This window comes from Marmota marmota, unplaced genomic scaffold (assembly GCF_001458135.2).
Source record: "Marmota marmota marmota unplaced genomic scaffold, marMar, whole genome shotgun sequence".
Lineage (NCBI taxonomy): Eukaryota > Metazoa > Chordata > Mammalia > Rodentia > Sciuridae > Marmota > Marmota marmota.
Window position 1 is genome coordinate 16,152,398 of NW_026000174.1, and position 23,192 is coordinate 16,175,589.

The 23,192-nt window shown below is 45.4% G+C and overlaps 2 protein-coding genes across 3 annotated transcripts in view; one reads left to right on the top strand and one right to left on the bottom strand.

Moving 5' to 3' along the window:
- The window catches only part of Stim1 (stromal interaction molecule 1), a 250,668-nt gene that overhangs the window by 14,087 nt on the left and 213,389 nt on the right, over positions 1–23,192 (top strand). The window lies entirely within an intron of this gene.
- Rhog (ras homolog family member G) lies at positions 131–11,136 on the bottom strand. Of its 2 annotated transcripts, none has more exons than XM_015477528.2 (2): positions 10,988–11,136; positions 131–1,340 (listed from the first exon to the last, which is right to left on the bottom strand). In XM_015477528.2, exon 2 carries the CDS (start codon positions 1,270–1,272, stop codon positions 697–699), a length of 576 nt encoding a protein of 191 aa, XP_015333014.1. In that variant the 5' UTR covers positions 1,273–1,340; positions 10,988–11,136; the 3' UTR covers positions 131–696. The 2 variants fall into 2 exon arrangements, with proteins under 2 accessions (XP_015333014.1, XP_048644135.1); XM_048788178.1 differs by lacking the exon at positions 10,988–11,136 and adding an exon at positions 10,685–10,703.

The window sequence follows — 23,192 nt, forward strand, 5'->3', positions numbered from 1 at the left end:
GGGGTGGGGGACCACAATGAAGCCTATTGTCTCCTGTCCCCTCTTAAAGGAAACAAAAGCCTCCCAGTCTCTGGGGAGCCCTAGTTCATGCCCACCCCCTAATGCCCAGCACACAGGGAGGAGCCAGGGCCACTGGAGACAGGAGGTTTTATTGATGCTGTTGGGGGTAGGAAAGGCCCCCAGGAGCATGGGGGCTGAGTCAGTCAGCAAATGCATAAGGCCTGGGCACATGGGGGCAGGTTAGGACACATTTATCTTCTCAGGATTCTGTGGCTCCTTCCTTGGGGGAGGGAGAAGACATCTTGGGGGGCAATTCCAAGAGCAGCAAGGGCAGAGGTTAGAGATGGCTGACAGCCCCTAACCTGAGAGGAGGCACCACAATAGGCAACAACTTTGTGGAAAGCTGGATGACTGGTCAGTAGCAGAAAATGTGAGAGGTGGAGACACTGGGTTGGCCTCTTGGGGAGGGTCAACCTTGGCCCAGGTGAGCTCATGAGAATACCTGGTGTTCTCAAGCAGAGTGGGGTAGGACCCAAAGTCCATTTCCCATGGGTCTCCTTAAGGAAAAAAAGGTATTCAGGGAGCCCCCTGGCAAGGGGTGCCAGAATTAGTCCTTAAGGCACAGCTGGGGGCAGACAAGGCGCCAAGGCACAACTGGTGGGGGGTCAGGGGCAGCCTCCAAGCTGAGGGCCAAGGTCATAAGAGGATGCAGGACCGCCCACGCTTGATTGGCGTGGGGTTCAGCACAGCCCGGACAGCCTCAGCAAACACTTCCTTGACGCCGTCCTGCTGCAGGGCAGAGCACTCGAGGTAGCGCACGGCATGGATCTGCTTGGCCAGTGCCTGGCCTTGCTGAGGTGTGATGGGCGCTTGGCCCTGCTCCTTGAGGCGCCGTAGGGTATCAGGCTGAGATCTCAGGTCCTTCTTAGTGCCCACCAGGAGGATGGGCACATCAGGGCAGTGGTGGCACACCTCTGGATGCCACTTGTGCCTCACGTTCTCGTAGGAGGGTGGACTGGCAATGGAGAAACAGATGACAAAGACGTTGGTCTGGGGGTAGGAGAGTGTGCGGAGGCGGTCGTATTCCTCCTGTCCCGCAGTGTCCCACAGGTTCAGGTTCACTGTGCGCCCATCAACTGCACTCTGGGCACTGTAATTGTCGAACACTGTGGGGATGTACTCCTTGGGGAAGGCATTAGTTGTATAGCAGATGAGCAGGCACGTCTTGCCCACAGCCCCATCGCCCACCACCACACACTTGATGCTCTGCATTGTGGATAAAGCTATAGTAGTGGAGGCAGTGCCTCCTGCCTCTTCTGGGCCCCTCTGGATGCAGTGACCTATGGAGAAATGAGAGGGACACTTGGTTAAGAAGGCTTCTACCTGTTGGGAAGAAGAATGGCATTCTGCTTGGAGGCTGCACCTGACCCCTTGCACCAGTTTTGCCTTGGCACCTTATCTGTCCTCAGACAAAGGACTCCCTTGTGACCCTTAAAGAAGACCATAGGACTTGGCATGGTGGCACACTCCTTTAATCCCAGTGGCCCAGGAGGCTGAGACAGGAAGATCGCAAGTTCAAAGCCAACCTCAGCAACTTAGTGAGGCCCTAAGCAACTTAGTGAGACACTGTCTCTAAATAAAACACAAGAAATGTGTTTTGGGCCCTGCCCAACTCTGCTTGGGAACACCAGGTATTCTCATGTGCTCACCCAGGCCAAGGTGGACCCAATAGACCAACCAGTGTCCCCCTTGCTCCTACACACAGAAACCAGCTCCTACTTCCTCAACCTGACATTATCCCCAATTAGAGAGAGAAAGAGAGATACAAATGAGCAATATCCAGCAACATGTTACAAAAAAGCAATGTAATGTGGTGGGAAACACATCAGCACTGATATTAGGATAATTTAAGGTCAAATCCTGGTTCTGCTCTTTTCTAGCTGTGACCCTGGACAAACCACTTAGCCCCTCTATGCCTCTTTTTCTTATCCGTAATGTGGGGATAAAATAATAACGTCATTGGTTAATGTGAGTTTTATATATATGTTTGTGTATGTGAGTGTGTGTATTCTCCTCCCAGTACTGGGAATTGAACCCAGGGCCACTCTACTACTAAGCCACATCCCCAGTCCTTTTTATTTTGAAACAGGATCTCGATAAGTTGTTGAAGCTGACCTTGAACTTGTGATATCCCTGCCTCAGCCTCCCAGTCACTGGGATTACAAGTATGGTGCCATCACATTTGCCTATTTTAAAAATCGTAAAGCATTTAGAATAGTACCTGGTCAATAAATATCAGCTATTTTTATTTTTCCCAAGGTAGCACAAACAAAGGAGGGTACAATACACTAGTACTGTAGTGATCTACTACAGAGTCTACAAAATATGGATCCCAACATTTGATCTCTCAGTTCAAAAGTCTCAAAAATCAGACAGTGTGTGTGTGTGTGTGTGTGTGTGTGTGTGTGTGTCTGTCTGTCTGTCTGTCTACTGCAAAGTAGAAAAGGAACTTTGGTGGTGTGGGGGCTGGAAAAAGGACAAAGGACTTAGTCCCAGTTCTCTTTTAGGCCAGTTTCCCCTGGGACCAGTTGGGAAAGAAATGGTTTGACTTTTATAAGGCTGCCTCTCTGGTTAACACTGACAGTATTTCCACCTTATTTGCATCAGAGTATGTATGTTGCTCAGCCTCAGGACATCTAGGTAGAAATCCTCAGAAAATGGGTCAAGAAAGGAACCAAGGGCCCTCTAGGGCAGTGGAGAGAATCTCAGAGTGGAAGTCCAGAGACTTAAGTTGTAGCCCTAGGTCTCCTGACTCACTGCAACCAAACATGAGACACTTACCCTTTCTGGGGCTCAGTTTCCCTTTCCTGGAAACAGCCGAAAATGCTTGTGACAAAAGGCAGTAGGAGTAGGTGCTACTACTTGTGCCCACTGGATTATCGGGAGGCCCTGGCGTTTTATAGCAGAACTCCTGGGCCTGTAATCTTCCAGTTCCACATAGAGTAGGGGAGTGGGTGTGGCCTTTGAGAACTCTCTTCCACAAGCCTAGCAATGGGCTGGCCCAGGCAGGAAAGCAAGGAGGGAACTCTGGCCAGCAGTTATAAGCCCCAAGAGACTGAAAGTACAAATGGCTCTCTAGGGATGTAGTTATCAACCAACAATCAGTAAATCGGCCCTCAAAGGAGCAGGGAGGGAGAGGGTAGCTTCCGGGCCAGTGAGGAAACGACTGACACCGGAAATGGATTATGAATGAGGTAGTATCCAAAACAAGGTGTGGTATAAGGCCAAGAGCACCAGATACCTAAATCTGACCTCCTTGACCCTTCATAAAAAGCCCTAACATGGGCTTTATACAGTACAATGTCACTTGGTTCTACTGACAGAGGAAACAAACTCAGAGCAGTTATAGTAACCCAATGTCACACAGTTAGTATGGGAGCCAGGACACAAGCCCAGTTTTGTACTCTAAAAGACTGTTTTCCTCAATGAATCACATAGTCTCCAAGTTACCCATAACCAGCTAACTATGTGACCTTGAGCAAATAAGTGACTTCCCTTCCTGGAGCCTCAGTTTCTTCATCTCTACAACAGGAGTGATAATATTTGACCTCCCAGCCTCAGGAGGATGCATGGAGAATCCTAAGCATGATAATGAATATGCTCTGTAAACTGTAATGTACTGTACACACAGGAGGTAACAGAAACAAAGCCTTTCATCCCAAGAGGCAGGAAGCATTGAGCATGCATAAGTTTGAGCGGTGGCAGCAGCCCAATTTTCCCTATTCACATTTAGTTCAGAACCTCATCCTCTCTCCCAGGACAACCCTTTTCTCAGAAACCCTTTGGCCGGAACTGGATTGAATAAGTTCCCCTAGCCCATTTAAGGAGTGCATATGCTAAAAGGTAGGGTCTAATGTATGCCAAAAAAGAAGGGATGTCAATGCTGTAGGATGCTAAATCAAGAGTAGCCCTCCTGGGGTTAGGGTTGACTTTAAGTGGCATTAAAAAAAAAAAAATCTTCATTTAATAAATAAATTGATGTTTGTAGATGTATGTATTAGCTAAACTACAAGGACTTGTTCTGGCTTTTCCAAATTTAATTCAGGTCATGCCTGGTCCTTCATTTTGTCATTCAGAGTTCTTCAAAATCTGAAAGGAGTTTTGGATGCATATAGACCTGGGTTTAAAGCCTAGTTCTACCTCTTATCTTATATGACCCTAGACATATAAAGATTTGTCTCTCTAAGCTTCAATTTCTTTATCTTTTAAGTGCAGTAGCAACAGTATAAACCTTATAGGGTTACTATAAGAATTAAGTGCATTAATATACAATGTGTATACAATGTAGGTAGTTTCCAAGTGTGAATTCCCAGCTCCTCATACCCGAGAGGTCTTCAGTGACTTCTGCAGACAAACCAGGATAATTCTTGCCTTTGAACTTTTTAACTTCCCCCACCCCCCCCCCCCGTTGCCATTCCCTTTCCCTTGCACAGATCTTCCTGACTCTTAAACTGGGTGCAGTGGCACATGCCTGTAATCCCAGCAGCTTGGGAGGCTGAAGCAGGAGGATCATGAGTTCAAAGCCAGCCTAGCCTCAGCAATTTAGCAAAGCACTTAGCAATTCAGCAGACCCTGTCTCTAAATAAAATATTTTTAAAAGGACTGGGGATGTGACCCAGTAGTTAAGCACCCCTAGGTTTAATCCTCAGTACTGGGGGGAAAAAAAAATTCTTCCTGACTCCTCAAGGACTAGCTTAAATCTCACCATCCCATGAGGCTACTGAATTCATCTTTGAATTTCCATATAATGGCCAACCCTTTTAACCCTGCTTTGACTCATGTGATTCTCCTTTTCCTCAACTGCAAAAAAGCTGTGAATATAGGGCTGCATATACAACAGTGTACAACTACTGCATTTTGATCTGTTTGCACCTGCCTCTTTACTGAGATCTGGATAGATCCCTCCAGAAACCAGGATTGGATTGCCCCATCTCAGCCAAAACCATAGTGCTGAAATCTTACTGGAGAGCAATGACACCTAAAAGCTAAGACTAGGATAAGCAAAAACCTCTCTCCCTAGTATTTGCCTGAATTGGTTCCAGCAGGGAGTCCATGGGAGCATAACTCATGCATGGCCAACCCTAGGAGGGTGTTCCCTGTAGCCCAGCCTGCACCCAGTAGGCCCTGGGCTTGGGGTGTGGCCCGGACAGGCACAGAAGCTGGGAGGAAAAGGAAGCACTGATGTTTGCCCGATTGCCAGATCTCTGTGGCCGTTAGAGCAGGGGGAAGTGTCCCAACTGGGATGGGGGAGGGGAGGAATTGGCTCTAGAATGGGCAAGTGTAGAGGCAATGGGCTTTCTAGACTGCCTCTCTTACATGGGGTTCTCCTTTGCAGCCCTCTTGAATCTCATTCTAACTCTAATGTATCTCTGGGCATCCTAACCCTCAGCTCTGGCCATACTACCACGATCCTCTACGAGGTGGCCTCTATATTTTGTTCCCCAAAACAAAGTAGTGATACGGAGCCAAGCACTCTGCCACCTCCTCCAGCAAAGTTTTTGTGAATTACCCAAGTCACAAGTGACTTATCCTATCAAAGTCTGGTCCCTGTCTCCCTTATTCTTGTATCACATGCAGGCTGATCTGAATCTTATCTCTTGTTGTTAGAGGGCCTAGAGGGCAAGGTCCTGGCTGATTTCTGTCTCCCTGAGCTGAACACAGCACAGTGGCTGTCAGTAAATAAATGAATGGGCTCAATCTGTCCTTAATGACTCTGCACACAATAATACCTCTTCCTGGAATGCTGCTCACCGTCTTCAGATTCTTCCTGTCCATCAAAGCCCAGTTCTGCTCCTCAGTTTCTCTAGATTATAGCAACCTCCTCTCCTGCCTTACCTTTCCCAGTACTGACTGACTGTTTTATTCATTTTGCTGAAATAACTTGATGCCTCATAGGGAGGGAAATCTGTATTTCATTTATTTGCTGAAATCCAGCAGAAGGCTGAGCAAAAGCTACAGGCTGACACACACCTCCTACCCCATCAATTCACAGACATTGATGTTGGGAACAAGGAGAGCCTCTGTGCTCAAAGGATGCAGGACAAAGGTAGCCAACTTCTTTCTCACCCGGAGGAGCATGAAGTTAGGGTAACATACACAAGTTATATTGCTTTGTCCCTGGCTGGAAGGGCAAGGGGGTGAAGCAAACAGAGCTAGCTCAGAGGGGATGAGGAAGATGGGTAGGAAAAAATGTCCTGTCCAAATCCAAAAGGATAAGAACTGGATTGGAATATCTAAAGACCCTTGGTCAAATATAGGCAAGGGGTAGAGGAACTGTTGGAAAGGCCCGTAAGTCTGTTTGTTTGTTTATTTGTTTTTTTTTTTTAATATTTTTTAATATTTTTATTTACATTTTAGTTTTTGGCAGACACAACATCTTTGTTTGTATGTGGTCCTGAGGATCGAACCCAGGGCACACCCATGCCACGCGAGTGCGCTACTGCTTGAGCCACATCCCCAGCCCCTGTTTATTTGTTTTGAAGGGAGGGGAGAGAGGTAATACAAGGAGGCCCACAGGGTGCAGCTGGCTGCAGCTGGGCTGGGAGGAAGAAGCTAGGGGGAGACATGAGGTCAGTGTGGGGCTGGGACCAGGCCAAGGGCTGAGTCTCTCTTTCTTCCCCTTCTCCCCACTAGCAAGGAAGAACAGAGAGCTTAGTTCCCAGGCTTAAAAAAAAAAAAATAATCCATGCGGGAGGATTCTCAAGCTATCGCCATTCTCTATCCTTCAGCCTCTGCATAAATCCTGCACTACGTCAGGTAGGGTAAGAAGAGACTTGATGCCATCACTAGGGGCTAGATACAGGAAACAGGACAATTGTTGCTAAGAAGGCTGTAGGACCCTTACATAAGTCTCCATCCTTCCCATTTTCCCTGGCCATCCTGGAACCTGAGGTGTTCCACAAAGGGTGAACCCTAGGGCTAGGACAGCTCTGGCTGGGGGAGCTCCCTCCCACACCAAGCAGCATAGAGAAATGCTCACACACTGGCTTCCTCCTCCAGCCTAGCAGTGGCTCAGCACCCCAGCAGCCCCTGAGCCCCATGAAAGACCTGTGAAATGGCACTTCCTTTGCCTTTGCTCATTTCACACGAGGCTATACAGAAGTGCCATTCTCCCAAGCCTGCCTCCCCCACCTGAAAATACCCAGAGAGAAACCCAGGGCTGCTCAGGCCCATCAGCCTCACTGAAGGCCTGTGGGGGTTTCCACAAGGGAAAATAACATCAGGGAGGAAACTCTAGCATCAGTTTTCCACCATCAGTGGGGCAGAGTGGGGACAGGGTACTCCCCAATCTTGCTGCCCCTGGCAAAATCCCCAACACTCTCCCTTCTTCTTAGCTCTTAACTTATAGCAATCCTTGTGTTTTGGAGAAGGCCTATTATATCAAGGATGGTGGGGACAGGAGTGGCCAGAGTGGGGGCACTGCAATTAGGAATTTCATGGAGGGGAGAGAGTCTCCAAGCTATCAGTATTCTCTGTGCCCTTTGGAAGTATTGATAATGCAACTCCTTAATGTTGAAACAGAGCCAAGAGAAACTAAGTTGACCAGGGTTATACAGAGAGTTGGCTGCAAATCCAGGACAAGGACTTGGGTCTCCTAATCTCTAGCCTGATGTTAGTTCCACAAAGAGAAGTTCAGAACTGTTCCTCTAAACTGAAGGGTCCCACAATCTCTCTGACTTCATTTAGGATGGCCCTACTATGGTCCAAAGGAGTCAGGTTGACATATTTCTGAGTCACTTTTGCTTCTAAGTTTCCAGGTCCTCATGCCTAGCCCAACATGCAGTGTTTATGATTTAGCACTAACATTACTGGCCAGCCAGCCCTGCCCTAGCTAAGAAGCTCCTCCTCTGCCCTTAGTTCCTGGGGAGATGCCCTCCCCCATTTGAGATGAGGACAAAAGAGGAAGCTGGACCCTGGACAGGAAAACCAGTCTGATCTGGGGAGGTGGCCTAGGCTTTGTCTTTGGTTTCCCTTCTTAACTCTTCTCACGGACCCCTACAAACCTTATCTCTAATGATCAACAATGTATATATAGAGAGGGGCCTCTAGTTTGAGCCTGGAATCCCTTCTTATTCCCAGTTCCCCAGCTACCATCATCCTAATATCTTTCCAATTGTCTCACTATAGCCACAACCTCGCATATCCTTCTGCTCATAATCTCCTAAAAGTTCATACCAACCATCTCATCTGCCCCAACATCTTGCCAGAGACAACTATCTAAATTCCAGATTTTCAACCAGGATCCATGACAATGTCACACCACTACTTCTTTTCATGTCACAGCATTGACCATTCATACTTCTTTAACTATGACCTCAATAGTAACTTCCTAAGTTGTACTTCCTTCCTCATAGTACTTTCCCACTTAGATCCCTCACTTCCTGGTCATATTTTTCGAGTCATGATTTTCTTGCAATTAGCTCAAACTTTCAGTGGGGCCAGATCTTGCCTGGAAGAGAGTCTCTTCCATACTATCTTTACCCTCACAATCCTGTAGGTTGCTTAGTTAAGCAGTATACTAAAACAAATACTGGCTTTCCGGGCCAGGGATCAGGACTTCTAGAGATTTTTATTGAGCTGTGATGCTAGGAAAGTGCCTTGTATGCACATCCTTCCCTAAGCCTTGGATTTCTTCCTGGGACCAAACCTCTGTACCTCCCAGAAATAAGAGTAAGAGAGACAGGTGGGTAGAAGGGCCGGACTGGAAAAAACAACTTATGGAAGAGGGACAACTGTGAGACGGGAGAGGACAAGATGGAGAATGAAGATAGCTATGCTTAAATATAGCTGTGCTTGAGAGATCTCCAAAATGTAGCACTTGGTCCTCTCCACTTCTCTTTTTTTCTAGTAGAGAGTATATTTCTAATAAACACAGAAGACTGGAGGAGGAAGAAAGAAAAAGATCTCTCAGCATGCAGCCCAAAGGCTTGCGGAAGGAGCTCAAGAATGGAGACAAGCACTTTTAGAAATAGGAGGGACTACAATCAGAATTGGGAGAAATTCCTGTGAGAGAAGAGGGTCCTAGGTGAGAGGGGGAATATTAAAGATGCCTGGAGGAAAAAGGGTTAGCAGAACCCCAGAGGGCTTCCTGGTTACCAATATCCTGATACAGACCAGGACCATGGGTACCCAGCCTGGACAGCAGTGAAGAGGGGGCAGACAGCTCTGCCTTACATCCTTCTTTTCTTGATTTGAAATAAAAAAACAAGACTGAAGTTAAACCAGCTGCAATCTTCTCTCCAGAATCCTGCCTTTGCCCCCTCCCTTTTCTTCCATCACACTAACTGGTTTGTCCCATTCTCCCCATTGGTTGGTGTTGGAACCAGTAAGTATTGAAAGTCAAAGTTTAGGTTATCCCTCAGTTGCCAGGCATGGCCTATTGGTAGAGCACCCCAGGGTTGGGGTGATTTTGATTTCCCATGGCCTCTCTCACCAGTCTTATTCCTGTGTCACCCTCCCCTGACTGCTATAGACTGCTTCCTCCTGCCTAACCACAATGTCACCCATTGCAGGTTCCCTTCATTCTATTCTGCTGGCTTCTGCTCTGGGCTCTCAAGGGTGAAGGCAGTTATTTTGTCGCCAAGATAAAGACGTAGAAACACAGGCACTTGTATGTGCGTGCGCGCGCGCGCACACACACACACACACACACACACACACGCAGATTTCTAGCCCTTTTAATCATCTCTATCATTGGGAGACTACAGCCTGTCTCTCCAAGACAGGGAGGTTTGAAAGTCTCTCAAACTTGCCTAATTTTCTACAGTAGTTCCTGATCCTGAAGCTGGAGATAAGTAGCTGAAACGGAAGGAGACAGACAGAAGGTGCAGGCTGAGAGATCAAGAGCAATGAGGGAGGTGAAAGGTGTGGCTGCCAGAAGTTGGGAAGAAAAGTAAAGAGAGAGTCTGTAGGAAACCAAGATGAACAGAGGGACATGCTAAGAGTAAGGTCTGGGCCTTGGCATATCTGTGTGTGTAGGGGAAGAGACTGAAGAGGATGAAAGTGGGTAGGCCCTAAAGAAAGGGTGCAGGAAGACAGTATATGTAGAATTCGGGAACTAAGGAGGGAAAAGCCTAGGAGATGATTCCCAATCGTTCCTTAAGGCTAGAGCCCTATAACTTGTCAGTGACTATCAGTCCTGAATGAGTTCTGCCACCTCCAGTCACAGGACTAGAGCAGGCCCTTTCCTTCCTCAGTTTATCCCCAAAAGTGCAAGGCTACGTTTAGGTGAACTAGGCACAGCACATGTTTGCTTACTACAATAAGAACCTGTTGCTTAGCTCCAGGGATGGAGAGGTTGGGGTTCGGAAAAACAGAAAAGGAATGGGGCCAGCGGAGCTGCAGCTGAGGGCAGGGTCGTCCTGAGTGCAGGGGACCCCCTAGGCTGCATCCTCAGAGTGAGTCTGAATTGGCATCGGATCTTCCAGGGAGAAAGCTCTTTCCCAGCAGTGTCGGGCTTCAGAGGCCCCATACACCGCCCCCATCTCAGCCTTACAAATGTCACAACTGCCAGAGCAGAGGGAGCGCCTTCTCCGTCCCAGAGACCCTCTCCCCTCACACTTCTGAACACTCCCCACAACTTTTGAGGACACACCACCTCTGAATCCCAACTCCCAGCTCCAACCTTTGTCACTTCAAAATCTTCTGTCGCGGAGCCAGAGACTCTCCGACCTCAGGGGTCTCTCGCGGCTTCTGCAAGCCGGCATCGCCCCTGGAAACCCACCCTCACCGAACCGCCACCGACTCCAAGTGGCTGGGTCCTCGCCCCGCCCGGCTGGCCGCGCCCGCCCAACTTGGAGTGAGCCTAGAACCTCCCGCCGGCGGCCTCCCGCAGGCAAACTTCTAGAGCCCGCGCCCGCGCGGGGTCCCGGCCGGTCCAGGCTCCCCTCCCCAGGACCCTTGCCCGCCGGCCCAGGCTGGGCCTCACCTGGTGCCCTCCCCGCAGCGGGGGATCTGGGGGCGGNNNGATCTGGGGGCGGCGGCAGCGGCTCCGGGCTCGAGAAGGAAGTGAGAGCGGGAGGCCGGAGGAAGTGGGGGGGGCGGGCCGGTGGGCCGGGGCGGGGCGCGGGGGCGGGCCAGGCTGGGGCGGGGCGCGACCAGGAAGTCCGCGGGCGCGTTCCCCCTCACCCTTGCACCCGAGTGTCCTCGGTCTTCGCGCCCGACTTAGTCTTGGGCTTCCCACTTGCCTCAGTCCCCAGCCTGTTCCCCTGAGACCCTTCAGGTCAGGCCTCTCAAGGTCAGGTCTCCCCGCCTTCTGGTTACCCCGTCCCCGCAGAGTTCCTAAGCTAGACCTAGGCATTCGTTCTCTTCCCGTGAGTCTCATCCCCACCAACCTTCGGGGAAATGGTGAAAAGTCACCCTAGGCCTGGCGCCTTCAGCCAAGCCAGGGATCCAGCGGTGGCCGAGGCTGGCTGGAATATAACTATAATGGGTCAGCCTGGGGCAGTCCCCACCCCTACCCTGAGCCTCAGGGGAGTGCGGGATGGTGGTGATTCAGCAGTGGGAAGGCCCCAGACCCCTGGGGAGGGTGGGGAGACTGGGGAAAGCGGAGCTGGCGTCAGCACCCCGGGGAAAGACACGATCAGCAGAGGCACAGGCGGAGCTGCGGGCCCCAAAAACAGGATGTCGTGTCGTTGTTCCGCACCCATCAGCTCGGCGCCGCCGAACTCTGGGGAAGAGGGGGGCGGGGCGGACGGAGATCATGGGGCTCCCCCTGCTCCCAGTTCTCGCTTGGGGCGCGCTAGCTGCTTGGCGCCGAAGAACCGCACCCAGGCCTGAGGTCCGGCATGGGCCCCGGGGGCGGCGGGTTGGCGGACGAACTCATGGGCGCCCTCTGGTGCTTATGCTCCCAGGTCTTGAGCGCGGAGCCAACATATTGAGCGCCCACCATGTGCAGAGCTCTCTGCCAGGTGTAGTGGAGAAAAATCAGCGTTCAAGACAGGGTGCCTGACTTCCAGAGGCTTTCCAAATGAAGAGTCTAGTCAATCCTGGGAATACGTAGTTTATCTTTTCTGAGCCTCAATTCTGTCTTTGGTAAAATAGAATAATTTGTCCCTTATCTGGTGGTTGTGAAAACAACAGAGAATGGGTGTAAAAGCCCTGCTGTCACTGCCTGGCTACTTTATTGGAAGTGAAGTTAGAGGCTCTGTCAGACTCAGACTGGTAAATAATTCTTAAGTGGATGAATTTCGTCTCCAAGGTCCTTCTCCTGGCAGAGTATGGAGTTGCTCCCTTCTTTGGTCCTTATCGCCTTTGAGACAAACTCCTTTCTGTGGGGAGGGGAGGGCAGGAAAGACTAGGGGAAAATTTCATCCCCCTTCATACCCTGCTGAAAGCACATTAATGGATGAAGAAAGATTGTCCCATAAATGACAGGGTTCAGAGGCGATCACACATTAAAATGACTTCTATGAAGCCATTAAACATTATGTACTAGAAAAAGGGTGACTTTTGCTTTTGAGCCGTGTTCCTTAGAGTTCCTTTCCCAAGATTTGAGAGTAGGAAAATAGTGGGGCTTTGGACTCCTCTCCTTTAGACAAAGTTTGCTGTTATCTGATTTATATACTGTTGTTCTGGTTAAAGAGTTAAAAAAAAAAGTTTCCTGCAAAACATATTTGAAAATCAATTTAGAAGCAAAGTGGCGCAGGCGGAGTGCACATAAGGTGAAGTAGATTAGAAAACTGGATTGGGTCCAGTGGTCATGCATTCCTGTGATCCTGGAAGACTGAGGCAGGGGAATTGAAAGTTTGAGGCCAATTTAGCAAGACCCTCTCTCAAAATAAAAAGAGTTGGGGATGTGGCTCAGTGGTAGATGTCCCCAGGTTCAATCCTCCCTACCAAAAATAAAACAAAAAAGACTGAATTGTCATCCATAGGTTAGAGTGTACTTCCTGAGCTTCTGACTGTATTGGGCTTGCCTTGCCCTAATTCAGGAGGGATAACCTGCCTTGAGGATCTCATGGTCTGGTGGGTTAAGAGACTGTTGCAGATGAAGTTATCAGAGGAGGAAAGAGCCCAGGGCTGGGCTTCAGAAGACCTTGAAGTCTAGTCTTAGCTCAGCTGGATAGACTGGTGAGATTTTAGGTAAGCGCTACCTTTCTAGGTCTCAGACTCCTCCACAAGAAAACAAGGGTTTGAACTAGATGATACCTTTGAGCTCTGACCTTCTATGATGCACTCTTCAGAATAATAATTAAACAATTAAGGTTTATTCATATAGCACATTGCTCATAGGTTAATACCACTTAGGTCATCATGCTTTGTGTTGTAGTAAATTATATCAGAGCCTAATGTCTGTCTCCTCCTCCTCCTCCTCCTTTGAGGTTGTGTCTGATTCATCTTTGTGTCTATTCATTGGGCCTGGCATAAGCAGGCTTAAGAACACATTTTTTTTTCAGTAAACATTGTGGAATTAAATTGCTTTAATAAGTTACTAATATATGTAAACACTTGCTTTGACAGGCAAGACAGAATCATCAGAGTCCAGCAGAGTCCAGGTGATTTGGAGCCACTTTTTTTTTTTTTACACAATATCTTTGTTTTTTTATGTGGTGCTGGGGATCGAGCCCAGTGCCTCACATGTGCTAGGCAAGTGCACTACCACTGAGCCACAGCCTCAGCCCCTTGGAGCCACTTTCATGCAATAGATACATGAAAGGCCATTATGATCAGAGGAGAGGGAGAGGGCAGGTGAAATTGCCCACAAGGGCTTATTGGAGAAGGATGATGCTGAGCTGAAGAGGGTAGAAAAGGGCAGAATCCCAGATGGGCTCTTTCTTTTTCCTACTCTCTCCCCAGCTTTTCCTGAATAGATGAGTTCTTGAGTATGTGTGTGAGTACTCATAAACAGTTGAAGACAAGGACACCAAGCCTGGACATTTAGAAGTGAGACAATATATGAAAGTACTTGATAGAGTAAATAAAGTTCATAGACATGTTCTGGAGCCGCACATTTCAGGACGCAAATCCTGGTACTAACATGTTCAGTATGGCCTTTAACAAGTCACATGGCCTCTTTCATTCATTTTTTCCATGCATATTTATTGAAAATCTTCTTGGTGCCAGGCATAGTGTTTACATGCCAGTAATGAACTGAAGAAAACACAAGACAAGTCTCTACCCTCTTGTTATTAGCACAGAAGACAGACCTTAAGCAGGTAATCAAGGCTGGGTTTGTAGCTTAGTTTATAGCCCTTGCCTAGCATGTGTGTGAAGCCCCAAATTCAATCCCTGGCACCATAAAAAGCAAATAAAAATAACAGGTAATTATACAAAAGTATAGAGCACAACAAGAGCATATAACAGAGGTAACTTCTCAGTTTTAGTTTCATTTTAAAATAGAAATGACAAATAGTGCTTTGTGAGATTGGGGGGATTAGATAATGCATGTAGAATGGCTAGCAAGTTGTCCAATGGTATCACAAATAAACATTAATTTTTATGTCCAAATAATGTTTTAATTTTTTTTCCACCTTAATCAATAATTCCCTCTCTCTCAAAATCAAAACGTTGAAGCTCATTCAGTTTTCCTGAAAGAGCAGGGTGGGGAGAGCTGGAGGAGAAAGGTCCTAGATGATGTCACTTGTGCCCTGATATCTTCTAAATGGGTCTCAGTGAACTCCAGCTCCTGTAATACTGTGACCCATTGAGGACTTCTGCTCAGCTCAGGTCCAAGCCCCTTTGGCTAACCTTAATTCTACATTCTCCTTTGTCTTTGATGTGGCTTCAAGTACTCAGCCTACTTGGGTCTCCTCTTGATCCCTTTCTCTTTCTTCTCTCAGCCTGCCTGAGGAGTAGAACGCTGTCTCCTTTTTATTACTCCTCTTTATTGATACTGCCAAAGATAAGATCAGTGTACCATTTTGTGGGCTTTGACAGGAAAGATAGGAGACAGTAGAAAGAACTAACAAGGGAAGTGACAAATTAAAGTTCTAGAGTCATGTCTTCTGATCCGTTGTACTTGACTCCCTTAAGGAACTAAGTGGATGGTGGGGGATGGGACAGTGGCCTCTCCTCCAGGAGAGTCCCTCCTACCAGGCAGGCAGAACAATAATTGTCCTGTTTGCTTCCAGGACTCCTTTGCATCTCTGAGATTTTCCAAATTGGGTGGTACCTAGGTCATCTGTCATAATCCCCCCTGGAAAATTGTTCCTTCCTCAGTCCTAGTGTTCCAAGAACAACTCAACTCTAAGATGCTCAACTGATTCAGTATTCTTTGTCTGCTCCCTTTCTCCTCTAATGTTCATCTTTGCCCTCTACTTGCTGTGTGACCTTGGACAAGTTATGGAATATTTTAATAAAGTAACTTAGACATGCTTTACACTTTTATTAATATAACAATTCTATTAGGCAGGTAATGTTATCTTCACCTTATAAATAAAAACACCTACAGATAGGAAAATTTGACTTGTCAGAGGCTTAATTTTCTTCTTTCCTGTATATCTATATCATAAGATTGCTGTGGATATTAATCATATGAGATAACATGTAAGCTCCATGAGAGCAAGAAGTTTTGCCTATTTTATTAATGCTATATTCCCAGTGCCTAGGACAGTGTTTTGTTTTTTTTTTTTTTTTAAGTATTTTCTTTTTCTTTCTTTCTTTCTTTTTTTTTTTTTTAGTTGTAGATGGACACAATATCTTTGTTTTATTTATTTATTCTTTGATGTGGTGCTGAGAATCGAACCCAGTGCCATGCAAGGCAAGCGCTCAACCACTGAGCTACAACCCCAGCCTTAGGACAGTGTTTTTATTATATAAATACTTTGCTTAGTAAATATTTGGTGTTTTGTTTTGTTTGGGATACTAGGGATTGCACCTGGGGATTGCTGTACCACTGGGATACATTCCCAACCCTTTTTATTTTGTATTTTGAGATAGGGTCCTGCTAAGTTGCTGGGGCTGGTCTTGAACTTTTGATCCTCATGCCTTAACCTTCTGTGTTGCTGGGATTCCCATTGTGCCCAGTTTGAATGTTGATTTGCTATAGCATGTTTAATATAATACCTAGCACAGACTAGTTCCTTCCAAATTCAAAGCTAAGCTAGGCACTGTTCTAATTACATATATGAAGTCATCTAAGATTTACAGAATTCTTTTTTTCAGATAGAGAAACTGAAGCCAGAGAGGTTACTTGCCCAGAGTCATATATCAGAGCTTTGTTGTGATTCTAAGATGTTTGATTCCAGAAACTTTCCACTTGCGTCACCTTCCCCTGTCCCAGAATCTATGCTTCCACACAGCCTCCTTGACTGCATTAGGTAGTTACTTGTCCCCCCACTGTGGCCTTTCACATACCCCTGTAGCAATCCTCAAACCCAGGAGTACTCTACAACTGAACCATATCCCCAGCCATTTTTTTAAAAATTTTCTTTTTAGTTTTCAATGGACTTTATTCAATTATATGTGGTGCTGAGAATCAAACCCAGTGCCTCACAATGCATTTTTTTAAAACTCTTTTTTTAAAAAATATTTATTTTTTTTATGTGTAGATGGACACAACACAATGTCTTTATTTTTATGTGGTGCTGAGACTCGAACCTGGGTCCCGCCTATGCTAGGCGAGCACTCTACCACTGAGTCACAATCCCAGCCCCTAATCCTCAGCCATTTTTATTTTTTATTTTGAGACAGAATCTTGCTAAGTTGCTCAGGCTGGCCTCAAACTTGTGATCTGGACTCAGCCTCTCAAGTAGCTGGGATTACAGGCATGGGCTACTATGCTTGATTTAGTAGTTGTTAAATGAATAAATTAACATTGGTAGTAAGATTCTAGAACTGATTCTGGAAGGGGAGATGATGCTCTGTTGCTTCTAAGCCAAGTTCTCTCCTCATTCCCTACCTGCCAGATCTTAGGCTATTTCTCAGAGTGATATCTATACTTTTCTTTTTTGGACACCAGGGAGCACCACTATTATCACAGCCCAAGCTCAGGGATTCCTTAATTTTTTCCAGCAGATTTCCCACTTGAATACACTTCTACCAAGTTTCTTTCATTTTCCAAATGAAAGCTATCGGTGACCAGAAATCTGTGATGAAAGGAAGGATAGTTAGGCTGCTGTACAGAACATACCTAATTCATTCATTCACTCAGCCAAACACTTATGTATTAGCTATGTACAGGGCAACCTAGCCTGTGAGAATATAAAGATAAATGAAATGCAGTCCTTGATGAGTTCAGAGGCTAATGGGAAAAGAGAGATGCTTATTAGATTATCAAAATTTAGTTATCTAAGCACTTTAAGGTATAGACTAGAGAGACAGGGCAAATCAGGAAGGTACCAAAGGAAGGGATGATTTGGAGTTATTTTTCTTTCTGTTTTAAAATCGTAATCCTTAGTTCATCATGACTGTCATCATTGGTTAAAAAATGAATGTTTTTATTTCACTTGAACTGAGACTTAAAGGATGGGGAGGAAATCTCAAAGGAGAAAGCAAGTTGGTTTTCAATCTACCACTTCTCAGCTTCATTTTTTTCATTTATAAAATTATTATAGCCTCTGTCTTTATCTAGCAGAGATGCTATGAGGAAGAGATGAGATAATAGATGATGTGAAAGTTCTTAAAAATAGTAGAATGGAGACATAAGAATTAGTTTAATCTAGCTGGGCAAGGTGATCCACATGTAATTCCAGAGACAGAAGAATCACATATTCAAGAACAGCCTTGACAATTTAGGGGGATGCTGTCTCAAAAACAAACAAACAAAAAAGGGTAGGGTATGGTAGTGTACACCTGTAATCCCAGCGACTCAGGAGTCCCAGGCAGGAGGATCACAAGTTCGAGGCTAGCCTCAGCAATTTGCAAGACCCTGTCTCAAAATAAAAGAGACTGGGGAGCTGGGCATTGTGACTCACGCCTGTAATTCCAGCAGCTCAGGAGCCTGAAGCAGGAGGATTGCGAGTTCAGCCAGCCTCAGCAACAGCGAGGTGCTAAGCAACTCAGTGAGACCCTGTCTCTAAATAAAACGCAAAATAGGGCTGGGGATGTGGCTCAGTGGTCAAGTGCCCCCGAGTTCAATCCCTAGTACTCCTCTCCAAAACCAAAACCCAAAACTTAAAAACCTAAAGAGTGATGCAAGGGAGACATACTTGGCACATGGTAAAGGCTTGGTGTATTGGTTTAAAAAAGAGAGGGATGGGGGAAATGGGAGTGGTAGCTCATGACATTAATGCCAGCAACTCTGGAGGCTGAGGCAGGAGGATCACAACTTCAGAGGCAGCCTCAGCAACTTAGTGAGGCCCTAAGATGCTGTCGCAAAATAAAGAATAAAAAGGGCCAGGGTTGTGGCTCAGTGGTTAAATGTTCCTGGGTTCAATCCCCGTACCAAAAATGATGAAGAAATAAATGAGAGGTATGGAGGTGGGTGGGGAAGAAAGTTCTGTTTCATCCTGATATTTACAATGAGGTGAGGAATTCTTGCAGAGGCTATACTTAAGCAGGGACATACCATAAGGTTACTGAGGTTAGAGTTACAGCTTCTGATCCAAGAAGATCCATGATGTTTCAGGTTTTACTATCTTGTAGAACAGTAAAGTTGAACTGGGTCCATAATCTAGTAGGAACTCATTCTATGATTAAGGAGATAGATCCAGAGGGAAACTGGCTTTTCTAATGTTATATCATGATCATGGAGGTAGAGATGAGACTAGAATGTTCTTTGTATTGCCTTGTCCATGGCGTTGACTCCTAGACATCATTTATTTTGAATTCTGGTAAAATGTATGCAACATAAAATTTATTATCTTTTTTTTTTTTTTTTTTTTTTAAAGACAGGACCTCACTATGTTGCCCAGGTAGGGCTTGGGCTGGGAATGCAGTCCTGTGGTAGAACACTCACCTAGTACCCACAAGGCCCTGGGTTCAATCCCCAGGCAAAACAAACAACAAAAGAAAACCAGTTGGGTGCAGTGGCACCCAGCAGCACAGGAGGGAGGCTCAGGCAGGAGGACTGCAAGTTCAAAGCCAGCCTCAGCAAAAGCGAGGGTGCTAAGCAACTCAGTGAGACCCTGTCTCTAAATAAAATACAAAATATAGGCTGGGGATATAACTCAGTTGGTAGAGTGCTTGCCTTGCACGCACAAGGCCCTGGGTTTGATCCCAAGCACCAGAAAATGAAAGTACTTTTGGGGCATAAGCAATCCTGCCTCAGCCTCCCAAGTAGCTGAGATTATAGGTGTGTGCCATGGCACCTGGTTTTGTGGTGCTGGGGATCCAGCCCAGAATCTTGTGCATACTAGGCAAGCACTTTACCACTGAATCATATCCTCAAATCTTAATCTACCACGGGCTCCCCACCCTCCACTTCCCCTACTGGGATTGAATCCCAGGGTGTTTTCTCTCTGAGCTACATCCCCAACCCTTTTAATTTTGAGATAGAGTCTTGCTAAGTTTTCAAGGCTGGCCTTAAACTTGTGATCCTCTTGCCTCAGCCTTTGAGTATCTGGGATTACAGACATGTGTTACCATGCTTGGCTTCCTTAGTAATTTTTAAGTATATAATTCAGTCATGTTAAGTACATTCACACTGTTGCACAACCAATTGCCAGAACTCTTTTTATCTTGTAAAACCGAAACCAAACCCATTATCCCTCCCCTCCCCTTTTCCCAGCCTTTGACAAACACCATTCTATGTTCTGTCTCTATGAAAGTGACCTCTCCAGGTACATTATATAAATGGAATTACAGTATTTTATTTTTTTGGTGACTGGCTTATTTTACTTAGTATATTGCTCTCAAGGTTCATCCATGAAGTAGTGTTAGAATTTCCTTCCCCTGGGCTGGGGATATAGCCCAGTTGGTAGAGTGCTTGCTTTGCATGCACAAGGCACTGAGTTAGATCCTTAACACCACATAAAAATAAATAAATAAAATAAAGATTTATTTAAAAAAATAAAAAAAATAAATAAAGAATTTCCTTTCCCCACCACTTTTTTTGTGGTCTTGGGATTAAATCCAGGGCCTTGAACATGTTAGGCAAGAATTCTACCACCTAGCTGCAGCCCTAGATCTTTAAAAATTTCAAGACAGGGTTTCACTAAATTGCTTAGGCCAGCCTTGAAATTTGTGATCCTACTGCTTTAGCCTCCTGAGTTGCTGAGATAACAGGCATGTGCCACCATGCCTGGCAACACTTTTTTGTGTATATGTGTGTGGAAGTGCTAGGGATCAAACCCAGGGGCTTGTGTGTGCTAGGCAAGTGCTTTACCACTGAGCTACCTATGCAGCCCAGAATTCCCTTCCTTTATATGACTGCATAATATTCATCACATATGTGTATATATCTATATCTATATTTATATAAAAATATTTTGTGTATTCTTTCATCTATCAATGGACACTTGGATTACTTAAACCTTTTCACTATCATGAACAATGCTGCTATGAACATGGTTATACAAATATTTGAGACCCTGCTTTCATATTTTTTGCCCAAATGTATATACACAAAGTAGAATTGCTGGATCATTTGGTAATACTATTTTTAGTTCCTAGACACCATTTTAGCCTCATAGGAAATACAACAGGCTCTGAGAAGTTTAAGGTTTTGGTGTGAACCAGGGTAACCCTGGTTTCTTGCTTCTAAGACAGGGTTTTTGTACCAAATAGGTTATGACTTATACCCCCAAAGAAATTACACAGTGGCTAAGAGAAATGATGCAAATTTGAGGGAAATTGGGTTAAGCATGTTTTGCTTTGTTCTTTTCTTGCATGTTCTCTTAACCAAATGAGTGCACAGGTAGGTGGCTTAAGCAGAAACAACAAACTGGCAGTCTGAGTGATCAATCTGGGCTGCAGATGTGTTTGATGTGGCATATAAAGGATTAAAAAAAAAAAAAAAAACTTTACAAACTTAAAAATTGATGGCAACTTGTTATTACCCAAGAAAGTGAAATAAACTTCCATGCACTTTTTTACAAAGCAATTTTCCCCATAAGAAATGATGAAATAGGGGCTGGAGATGTGGCTCAATCGGTAGCGCGCTCGCCTGGCATGCGTGCGGCCCAGGTTCGATCCTCAGCACCACATACAAAGATGTTGTGTCCGCCAAGAACTAAAAAATAAATAAATATTAAAAAAAAAAAAAAAGAAATGATGAAATATATAAATGGAGGAGGGATATCTAAAACCTGCCACATGACCAGTAAGAAATTCCAACAATCAACAATTGTTTTCAATGACCTGCCAAGCACAAAATAAAAAACTACATAAGAATCAAACTTCCATGCATATTAGAAATGATTCGATTTACCGAGTCCCACACAATTCAAAATGGATAAAAATTTTATTAAGTAACTTAAAAACACTACCTATTAAACTCTTGCACTGTTTCTTTAAAAGTACTTATAAAATTATCAAACCTAATTGATTCTTTGTGGAAATAAGTAGTAAAAATTCAAAATCTAGAGATCCACATTAAGAATGAGATACTAGGGCTGGGGTTAAGGCTCAGTGGTAGAGTGCTTGCCTAGCAGCACAAGGGACTGCGTTTGATCCCCAGCACCACAAAAAAACCAAATAAGCAAAAATAAAGGTATTGTGTCCATATGCAACTAAAAAAAAGATATTAATAAAGAAAGTCAGTTTAGGCTGGGTGCAATGGCACTTGCCTATAATCCCAGTAATTCCTATAAAGAGTTTTATATTTTATTTATTTTCATGGTGCTGGGGATTGAACCTAGGGCTTTGTGTGTGAAAAGCACAAGCACTAAACTGAACTACATCCTCAGCCCTGGGTTTTGTAGTTTGTTGTACAATATTACAAAAAGAATTTGTCATATAAAAGTTCAGATTTCTATCTTCTTACTTACAATCGGTCAACAGTGGTCCTACCTTCCTGTCTGCTCACCAGTCCACAATCCTCACTACTCCCTATTACTCTCACTTACTTCTCTCAATCATATAACCTAGTTGTTCCTTTTGTAGTTTAAGACTCCTTGCTCAGAGTCTAGGATTAGTTGAATCGAGATAATGGGTTTGACTTCTAGTATGGCCAATTTTCCGGCACATAGCTGTTATTCAATAAATATTTGAGTGATCTGCAAGGCATGGCACAATCTGAGAGACTTGGGAGGCTGAGGCAGGAGAATCATAAGTTCAAGGCCAGCTTCAGCAATTTAGTGTGAACCTGTTTCAAAATAAAAATTTTAAAAAGGTCTGGGGATGTAGCTTACTGGTAGAGCACCCTTGGGCTCAATCCCTAGTACTGAGAGAAAAAAAAAAAAGTGCTCAAATGAACTAATGCATGACAACCAACTTTTACTGAGCACCTAATATGTGCAAAGTCTATGGCTGGATCCAAGTGTCACAGAGAAGAATGACCTCTGAAAATTCAATCTCCTAACTATGGGGGTAAGAGCACACATACCTATGGTCCAACTCTGACCACAGACTGATTTTGAGGGGGTGGTTAGGGTAGGAGTTTTAAGCTTTCAGACATAGAACTGTGTCTGGAAGAATGGGAGGCCACCTAGTTATATGAAAAGCCTCCCCTGCAGAAGCTACAGCAGATATGCATGCTGTGAGGTGGCTTTGTTTGGGAAACTTAAAGAAGGACATGGGCTGGGGGTATGTAGTTCAGTGGTACAGTGCTTGCCTAGCATGCTCAAGACCATTTGATCCCCAGCACTGAAACAAACAAACAGACAAACAAACAGAAACAACAACAAAACAACTCAGTGTGATGGGAGCTTAAGAGAGTGGGGAGCATAGTAATAGATGACGTTAGACATGTATTTTTATATCAACAGCCTAACTCTTAAGCCAGGCAGCTGTTGGGCAAATCCGTGTCCTGGTCTTCAAAGAGCTTGCTCAAAACAGGAATGGTTTAGCACTGTCAGTCAGAGAAGAGACTGGGCCTAAACCCTTCTCTGCCTTGGGTGCCAAGGACAGGGTAGGGCACAGAGGAGATTTCAGTAAAGATCTGCTGACAGTGTGCTTGAGAAAAGAACAGGAAGTGCAGGCTTTGTTGAAGGAGGCCCAGATGAGACTCTCTTTGGGGCACTGGTTCTCAAGTCGCTGCCACTTCTTTCAACTGACTTTGAGAGCTGGGAGAGCGAGATGCAGGGAGGAACCAGCCACAGGCCATACCCGCAAAAACCTCAAGGGGTGGGGGGCTTGAGAGGCAGGTAGGA